A 9389-nucleotide genomic window follows, 5' to 3' on the forward strand; every position below is an offset into this window, starting at 1 on the left:
CAATTCCAGATTTTTTAATCCTTTGATGGAAATGTCCGGTCTACTTTTTATGTTTTCAGCAAATTGGCTTCATCACTGACATTCTCATATCCACTTTCACATCTGACACATTATTTACCTTGTCCGGTGCTTCTTTCCCTGTTCTGCATACCAGTCTGCCAGAGGTATATGTACTGCGTGAAACAACTGCGAAAGAATATCTAGATGGATTTATCTTTTTAAATCATTGACAATTTCACTATAATGCCATCTGCAGCAAATTCACATCTTGACCTTTAACTCGCAAGTATTTCTGGGGAAAATCAATAGTATTTCCTGCCCAACTCGGGTAACTCAGAAAAGCATGGAAACGTCTCCTTTTTAACCAACTCCAGTTGTACATCAACATGAGTTCTGGAAGAATTCAGATCAATTCGAGCGCACTCGAGTTGGCTGTCCATGGAAACGAGGTATTAGACTAACGGCTATTTCAGACCCTGATTAGCACTAATCTGTGAAACCAGCAGAAAGAGCCCCATTTTAATCTTAATGGTGGCTGAATTTAGATGTGTCACTGTTCAGATCAATTGGAGATTACATCACTACATAAATAATTATAAGACAGAAACTGCATTTGTTCATAGAGTGATTCAATAATTTCTCTGTCTCCCCAGAACTACACTAACTGCAGCTGTGTGGAAGCGGATGAGAGTGGCGGGCCTGGTTCAGCCCTCCCGGGGTCCTGTGCTAACGGCTGCTCACACTTCCTCCTGCCTGTCATCTTCCTCATCTCCTTCGCCGGCCTCATAGCCAGCCTCTCCCACAATCCCATCTACATGATGGTGTTGAGGTAAGCTGCCATACATCTTCCTCATCTCCTTCACCGGTCTCGTAGCCAGCCACTCCCACATCTTCACTTATACTGTAGGGTACAGAATACTTACCCTGGCCTACCAAAACATTCTGAAACTTTGCTGGTATCACATCCACATTGGTGATAAATAGATAACTTCAGGGTACCATCTGTGCCCCCCACCTAAAATTCTAGGTGATGCAAAACCTTTGGCCATAGCTGTTGAACTGCATTTTGAATCCGAGAATTGAGGGAAGTAACAGATTACCACCCGCGTATCTAGTATTACACTAAAGAGTCACTGTTTTTCAGCTCACCCCAGTCACAAGTCACTCTAACAAGTGTAGGTCCACACAAATTTCTGCACACTGCCTGCCTTCTGAAAGTCGTGGGAGTCTGAAACGAGCAAGATGGGCTGAAAGGCCTCCTCCCGTTTGTAAACTTTCTTATGTTCTTATATAGAAAGAGAGTAGTGCATGATTGACGTTATTTAAAATATATTTAGGGCTTCTGATTTCTGGTTTTAACCAATAAAAAACGATATAACACCCCTGATACAAAAAAAAATGAAATCGTGGATAGCCAATAAACACAGGAAACCACCGGATAAACAGTGGAAATGGTTAATCAATTCACGCAGACTTTACCCCTTTCCCATTAAAAAATAAAATCTGCTACAAAAAAAATAATACATTTCCCAATGCAGCTGAGCAATGTCCCGCCTTCCTGACTTGCATCTATCATTGATTCGTTCTGAATACTTTAAACCCGCCCCAACTACTGAGTGACAGCACATTCCTACATTTCTATTGGAGACTCCGCTTGCAAGATTTAAAACGAGATCAGGAATCAGGAATGAAGGCTGGTTTGTGGGATTTAAATATGTATTACAGTTCAAATAAGGACGATTTAAAACAGAATTGCAAATTGTGGTGAAATGTAAAAAAAATGACTACACACAAAAACCCCAGAAGAATGTGCCTGTGACCATGGACTTTGCTGTGGAAGACAGCAAAGGAAAGAAGGTACAACTTAAGTGTGCAAGTACTGTCGAGTTACTACTATATATATATTGATACACACAAAAAAAAACGCTCAAGCATTTTGGAAAGTAACTGAAAACACTAATTTCATACAGTATATCAAAAACGAAAGCCCCCCCCCCCCCCCAAAAAAAGGATTTACATAAAACTCGAAAACAGCTAAAAAAATAAGCACCGAAAAATTAAATTAATAAACACCGAAAAACAGAAGCCCTGAATATATTGCCCAAACACAGGCAATATTCAAGCCCTAGTTATTTGCAACATATTGTTGACAACCACAGCAGTAATGTCTCTGCAGTTCCAGTACAGACCAACAGAGGCCAGAGAGCATGTTGCTGTTGTGAATTTAAAATGGTTTTCTCTAGAATGAATAAAACTGTATGTAACCCCTGTGCACAGACACACAGGACTAGGGTCGATATGAATGCTACATTATGAAATAACTTAGACATACACCGCAAGTTGAATTTAAGACTGTCGCCAGGTATTTTACTGGTGCACCAAACACATGCAGATATAACAAGCTTGTTGCATATGTTGACCCTCAGGACGATCACAGTTCAGCAGGTTTAAAAAGGACTAAATAGTATTTCCCAAGATAGGCTATTTACACTCACAGTGCCATATTCCCTCAGGACAGTTTTAAACAGGTTACAATAAAAAAGCAATACCCTTTGTTAAACCACCCTGGTTGTGCACACCTTTCAATTTTAATGGGTTATATTCTTTCTCTTGTTTTTCTCACAGTCTGTGTGTAAACAATATATAGAATTTGTCTTTTGAAAAATATAAAAGCAAACTTTTTTCTTTTTTTTTAATTCAGCAAAAGGGCAACCAAAAATGTCCTTATTTAGTTCATTTCCATTTTATAAACGAAATGCACATTCCTTTATCAAGAATAAAAGTAAAAAAGTGTTAAATTAAAACTTAACACAACTTAACACAATTAAAACTCACAGTCCTTGACTATCAGTACAGAGAAAGAAAGAAACAATATGCACTTTTAGTTTATGTATGGCTCTGGGGTTTCTTCTGAGGAAACAACACAAAATAACAATATATTTATTACAGTCATTAGGGTTTCATTACGGTTTAGCTGAGCACAATGAGCACAGTGACCCTAACCAACAAATAAAGAAATACAAAATACAAGGAAATGAAATGTTTTTCAGGATGAGAAGTTCCACTGCTGTTGATCACTTTTCATTTGAAATGGTGTTTTAATTCTCCTCTTGTAGACTCGTAGAATATGAAGAAAAGTCTTTTGCAATAGGAATACAGTTCCTGCTCATGAGATTACTAGGTAAGCGAAGGTTCAAATATCCATGAATTGTGTGTTGGTTTGTTTACTGCAAAGTGGATGGGTGTGTTGGTCAGGGTGCAGGGTTGAATGGAGTGAAGTTTCTAGCTTCATTCATACATTACCTTTCTAATTGTCCAAAGTCCTTACTTAAGGTTCTCATTCCAAAAGCAGTTTTGGGGGCGAGGGATCTGCTAATGGACCATGTGATAAGAAACCCCCCACAGAGTATCTTTACTTATTATATAAGTGAATCCGTCGTATATAGGAGATGCCATCTTGTGCAGTTTGGGTGACAGGACCACAAAGCCACAATAAGTGACACCTACTCATGACTTACTCATTTACTATAACTCACACACATTAAGATTGTAGTCAGCATATAGCTTTAAAATGAAAAATAGCTGTATTTTTGTAAAACATAACTTCTATCATCCCCCCCATTTTGGTCATGAAATGGTTCCATCCAGATTCAACTGTCATAGTCCCTAATAATGCCTGCTCTGTCATGTTGAGACTATTTGTTAAAAACAAAAGTGCAGCCAGAGAAACGTGTGCCATTAGCATTAAGGATTAAACATCTTTTACCTTGTTCAGGTTGTAGCGATTTCATTTCTTGCTTTTCAATTCCTACCATTGTTATAATATTTTCTTAAAGGTACCAGGTGTGTATGTTTTTTGTTTTGCTTGGAGTTTTGCACATATGAATCAGGTATGGTGTTCTATGCAAGGGATAAATCACAAAAGCTCTTACTCATAAATTGCTACTAAACCTTTCAAACTGCGCTGTTGCGTTTGATGACATCTGTACACAAATAGGATGTTGTTGAATTTTGATAAAATCCCTGGATTTCTTCTATACCGCACCCCCTCCTCCTGGTAACAGACACAGTGAAGTATAATCTGGTGCTTTGCTTTCCTCAGCGTGGTTGCCAGCGCCGGCACTGTTTGGGGTAATCATTGACACGTCCTGTATCGGGTGGAACAAGAGCTGTGCTGGGAAACTGGGGGCCTGCAATTACTATGACAACAACCTTCTGAGAAATAGGTAAGGGGGTGGGGGGGGTCTTTACTGCAGAGTCAAAGAAAAGGAAAGCTGATCTGCTTTGAGTTGAGTTATCTTTACCTCTATACAGATCAACAGTGTTGAAAATGTGAATGCCTGGTGGCCTTGTTCTCTTTTATATAGCAGCACTGTGTTACCTGCTGCTGAGTGGGTAGTTCAGTAGTATTTCAAAGGAGAACAACAGTAGCTGAAGTTAACCCCTGTCTTGCCTGTCCCTCCATATTGCAGGTACCTTGGTCTCCAGATGGCATTTAAAGCCATGGGGGTCCTCCTGCTGGCCCTGGCTGGGTGGAAAGTTCAAAACACCAAAGAGTACAGCTTTCAAAAAACAAGTGATGGGCTGGTCTAAATCTGAGCGCTCGCTTTCATTAAGAACAATCACATCTCAAAACACATCCGCTACAATACGCGCTGAAGCCTTGAATGCTGGATTTGAACCGGCTCTCGGACTTGTTATACTGATGAGGTACCACATTCTCTGGCCTCCAAACAGGGACCAGCGTTAACTCAGCGTTAACTCAGCGTTGATACGGATAAAAACACCAGCAGTCATTTGTAGGGGCTCTTGGCAAGGAGCCCACAGTTTGAATACCTCACAATTAAAGCTCTTCTTTGGGGGGATTGATGAATCACTAGCTAGTCTTTTACTCTGAATTCTTCTAGGGGATCATTTGAAAGTATTACTGCATCTACAGTATAGGCACCCTACATTGGTTTTCATGAGAAAGTATGAAGATCTGTGGTCCCACCTTTTCTGTAAACTGTGGAAAAGTAGAATACACAAGTCTCAATTTTCCGAGTTCACTGTCTCCTTCCCAACGATCTTGTACAGCAGCTCTTCAATGAGCTCAACCTGTGTCTGTCAGTACAAAGACTAAATTGAATACATGTTTAATATGAACATATCTGTGCTGTTCCTTCAAAACATGTGTTTCCAAAACAAAAACTGTGCTTCACATTTGGGACTTTCATTTTGCTATGCAGTGACAGATCTTAGAACTGTTCCCTGTAACCTCCATATTAATGCCTCCAGTGGGTTAGCACCACAGAATACAATGCACAGTGAATTATTTGCCAGAATACTTGGCAACCAATCTATCCCCCCCCCCCCCCCAAGTTGAGAGCCAGCTCTGCAATGTAAATGTGACCAGCTGGCTTTCAGGGTGTAATACTAACCCATCACGGGCCACGTACATCTAGGGTGCTATTAAACCTCTTGACTTGATGGGACAAGTAGCATAGACTAATTCAGCATTTCATTTCATTGTATAACTTTGATATCACATATTTAATACAACTGTATTTCTGTTGATTTCAAACAGAGCTGCTTCCTTACTTGTAACTGCCACACACACACAGACAGGCATATTGCATATCCTGCTAAATATATGTGTAGCATAATCTTTATAATGCTGTAAATAAATAACATTTGGATTTGTATAGATATGTGCTGGAGACAAATGTACTGGACGTTTAGTCTTGGAGTGGAACCACAAAGTCCAGGGTGATTTAAAGTAGCAAGGCCCTTTTTGCATGGAATTAATCATTATGTATTGGCATGTGAATTTACAACAGTAATAGCAGATTCAGTCTCCTAGAGGGTACAGTGGTTATAAGGGGTCCCTGTGGCATTCCACACCTTCCCATCCTGCACCCGTTCAATACAGTTGCTGCTTTGCCATGCTGCGTGATCTGCTCATTTACAATCACACTATATATTGAAATGAAGGACGTGGCTACCCTACTCTCCAGAACCAAAAAGCAGATGCAATGCTTTTCTTAAGAGACACCAGCCCGTTGCCTTGTGTCTCACAGACAGTGCTGATAAAGGGTCTGCCTCTCTCCAATAGCCCACTCCCTGTATGTTCACTGGATTGCATTGCACTGCATTTATAAAGAAGGGTCATTCCATTGCACAGTGATGCCTCTGGCATACAAACTAACTGAAATCAGGGTCTGTTTGTAAAACCAATGTAAAATTGTTCATATGAAATTCAAGCAAATTCATGTTTTTTTGTTTTTTTTTAAATATATTGCAATAAAAACAATTGTTCTATAAACTGTCCATCTTCTGCTGTCTTTGTTACACTGTTACCTGTCAGAGCTCCCACATTACACTGCACAGCAGTTCAATGGGCTTGTTGGTTGCTGTATTTTAACCCTTTTTTCCATGACTTGGAAAGAAAACAAAACCTATTTATTATATTTCAAGACAGAAACATTTTGGAGAGGAATATACAGACGTGCTCAAATTTGTTGGTACCCCTCCACAAAAAACAAAGAAAGCACAATTTTCTCTGAAATAACTTGAAACTGACAAAAGTAATTGGCATCCGCCATTGTTTATTCCATATTTAATAGAAATCAGACTTTGCTTTTGATTTTTTATTCAACATAATATTGTAAATAAGAAAACAAATGAAAATGGCATGGACAAAAATGATGGGACCGCTAACCTAATATTTTGTTGCACAACCTTTAGAGGCAATCACTGCAATCAAATGTTTTCTGTAGCTCTCAGTGAGACTTCTGCACCTGTTAACAGGTAGTTTGGCCCACTCTTCCTGAGCAAACTGCTCCAGCTGTCTCAGGTTTGATGGGTGCCTTCTCCAGACTGCAAGTTTCAGCTCTTTCCATAGATGTTCGATAGAATTCAGATCAGGACTCATAGAAGGCCACTTCAGAATAGTCCAATGTTTTGTTCTTATCCATTCTTGCGTGCTTTTAGCTGTGTGTTTTGGGTCATTATCCTGTTGGAGGACCCATGACCTGCGACTGAGACAGAGCTTTCTGACACTGGGCAGTACGTTTCGCTCCAGAATGCCTTGATAGTCTTGAGATTTCACCCTGTGCCAGGCGCAGCAAAGCAGCCCCAAAACATAACCGAGCCTCCTCCATGTTTCACTGTAGGTATGGTGTTCTTTTCTTTGAAAGCTTCATTTTTTCGTCTGTGAACATAGAGCTGATGTGACTTGCCAAAAAGCTCTAGTTTTGACTCATCTGTCCAAAGGACATTCTCCCAGAAGGATTGTGGCTTGTCAATATGCATTTTAGCAAATTCCAGTCTGGCTTTTTTATGTTTTTCTTTCAAAACTGGAGTCCTCCTGGGTCTTCTTCCATGGAGCCCACTTTCGCTCAAAAAGCGACGGATGGTGCGATCAGAAACTGACGTACCTTCACCTTGGAGTTCAGCTTGTATCTCTTTGGCAGTTATCCTTGGTTCTTTTTCTACCATTCGCACTATCCTTCTGTTCAATCTGGGGTCGATTTTCCTCTTGCGGCCGCGCCCAGGGAGGTTGGCTACAGTTCCATGGACCTTAAACTTCTTAATAATATTTGCAACTGTTGTCACAGGAACATCAAGCTGCTTGGAGATGGTCTTGTAGCCTTTACCTTTACCATGCTTGTCTATTATTTTCTTTCTGATCTCCTCAGACAACTCTCTCCTTTGCTTTCTCTGGTCCATGTTCAGTGTGGTGCACACAATGGTACCAAACAGCACAGTGACTACTTTTCTCCATTTAAATAGGCTGAATGACTGATTACAAGATTGGAGACATGTGTGATACTAATTAAAGAAACTAATTAGTTTGAAATATCTCTATAATCCAATTATTTATTATCTTTTCTAAGGGGTACCAACAAATGTGTCCAGGCCATTTTAGAATATCTTTGTAGAATAAGTAATAATTCATCTCTTTTCACAGCTTCTTTGCTTTATTCTATGACATACCAAAGGCATGCAAGTATACATGATAAAATAGCTTTTAATTTCATCACTTTTCAGGAGGAATGAAGCATTATTTCAATGAGCTGTAAGGGTACCAACAAATTTGAGCACGTCTGTATATATATATATATATATATACACTACCGGTCAAAAGTTTTAGAACACCTCCATTTTTCCAGTTTTTATTGAAATTTACGCAGTTTATTGTCTCAATGTACTCTGAAATTAAAGCATAGAACAAATAAACAATTGGAGATAAAAAACAAATCATGGAATCGTTTTGTTTAACAAAATTTAATCTAAATTTTTGACTCATGACTTGCAGATATAACAGCCGAACGCACTCGTGGCATTCTTTCTACAATGGAAATCAAATATTGTTCGGAAAGTTCTTCCCAACACTGTTGCAAAAGTTCCCACAAATGTGTTGCACTTGTAGGTTGCTTTGCTTTCACCCTTCTATCCAGTTCATCCCAAACCAGCTCGATGGGGTTTAAGTCTGGAGACTGTGCTGGCCATTCCATGATTTGAAGCCTACCGTCTTATTCTTTTCTTCTAAGGTAGTTCTGACATAGCCTGGAGGTATGTTTTGGGTCATTATCTTGCTGTAGGATGAACCCCTGACCAACTAGGCGTATACCAGAGGGTATTGCATGGCGCTGCAAAATGCTGTGGTAGCAGTTTTGGTTCAGGGTGCCACTCACTCTGTGCAAGTCGCCGACTCTGGATCCAGCAAAAGAGCCCCAGACCATCACGCTTCCTCCTCCATATTTGACAGTTGGTGTCACACACCGAGGAACCATCCTTTCGCCTACTCGACGGCATACAAAAACCCTGTGTGATGAACCGAAGATTTCAAATTTTGATTCATCGGTCCATAAGACCTTCTTCCAGTCTTCAGTAGTCCACTGGCGGTGCTTCATGGCCCAGGCAAGCCTCTTTTTCTTATTTTGCCATCTTAGCAATTGCTTTCTTACTGCCACTCGACCTGTCAAACCTGCAGCTCGAAGTCTTCTCTTCACAGTTGAAACTGTGACTTGCTTACTTCGACCAGTGTTAAGCTGTGCTTGAAGCTGTTGTCCTGTGAGCCACCTATCACGCAAGCTGTTGACTCTCAGAAACTTGTATTCTGATTCTGTTGTGGCTTTGGGTCTGCCAGACCTCTTCCTGTCAGAGTTTCCTCCAGTTTCCAAGTGCCTTTTGATGGTGTAGGAAACTGTACTCACTGACACCTTGACTTTCTTTGCAATTTCTCTAAAGGAAAGACCTACTCTTTTAAGGGTTATAATGGTCTGTCTGTCTTCCTTTGTTAATTGCCTTTTTCTCGCCATTATGAGAGCAATATACTACTTCCTGCAGTACAATACTGTCCAAATAATGCTTAAGAGGGTGTAGTAACACAGTCTGTTCCAACA

The 9389-nt window shown here is 40.1% G+C and overlaps 1 protein-coding gene across 1 annotated transcript in view; it reads left to right on the top strand.

Moving 5' to 3' along the window:
• The window catches only part of LOC117423733 (solute carrier organic anion transporter family member 2A1-like), a 57330-nt gene extending 51021 nt beyond the window's left edge, over positions 1 to 6309 (top strand). The window contains exons 11-14 of the mRNA XM_034039856.3: positions 654 to 829; positions 3117 to 3181; positions 4103 to 4226; positions 4473 to 6309. Coding sequence (XP_033895747.1) covers positions 654 to 829; positions 3117 to 3181; positions 4103 to 4226; positions 4473 to 4593 — 486 coding nt within the window. The 3' untranslated portion in view covers positions 4594 to 6309. The remainder of the gene's footprint in view (positions 1 to 653; positions 830 to 3116; positions 3182 to 4102; positions 4227 to 4472) is intronic.
• The last annotated feature ends 3080 nt before the right edge of the window (positions 6310 to 9389 follow it).

The sequence above is a fragment of the Acipenser ruthenus genome, chromosome 17 (genome assembly GCF_902713425.1).
Source record: "Acipenser ruthenus chromosome 17, fAciRut3.2 maternal haplotype, whole genome shotgun sequence".
NCBI lineage: Eukaryota > Metazoa > Chordata > Actinopteri > Acipenseriformes > Acipenseridae > Acipenser > Acipenser ruthenus.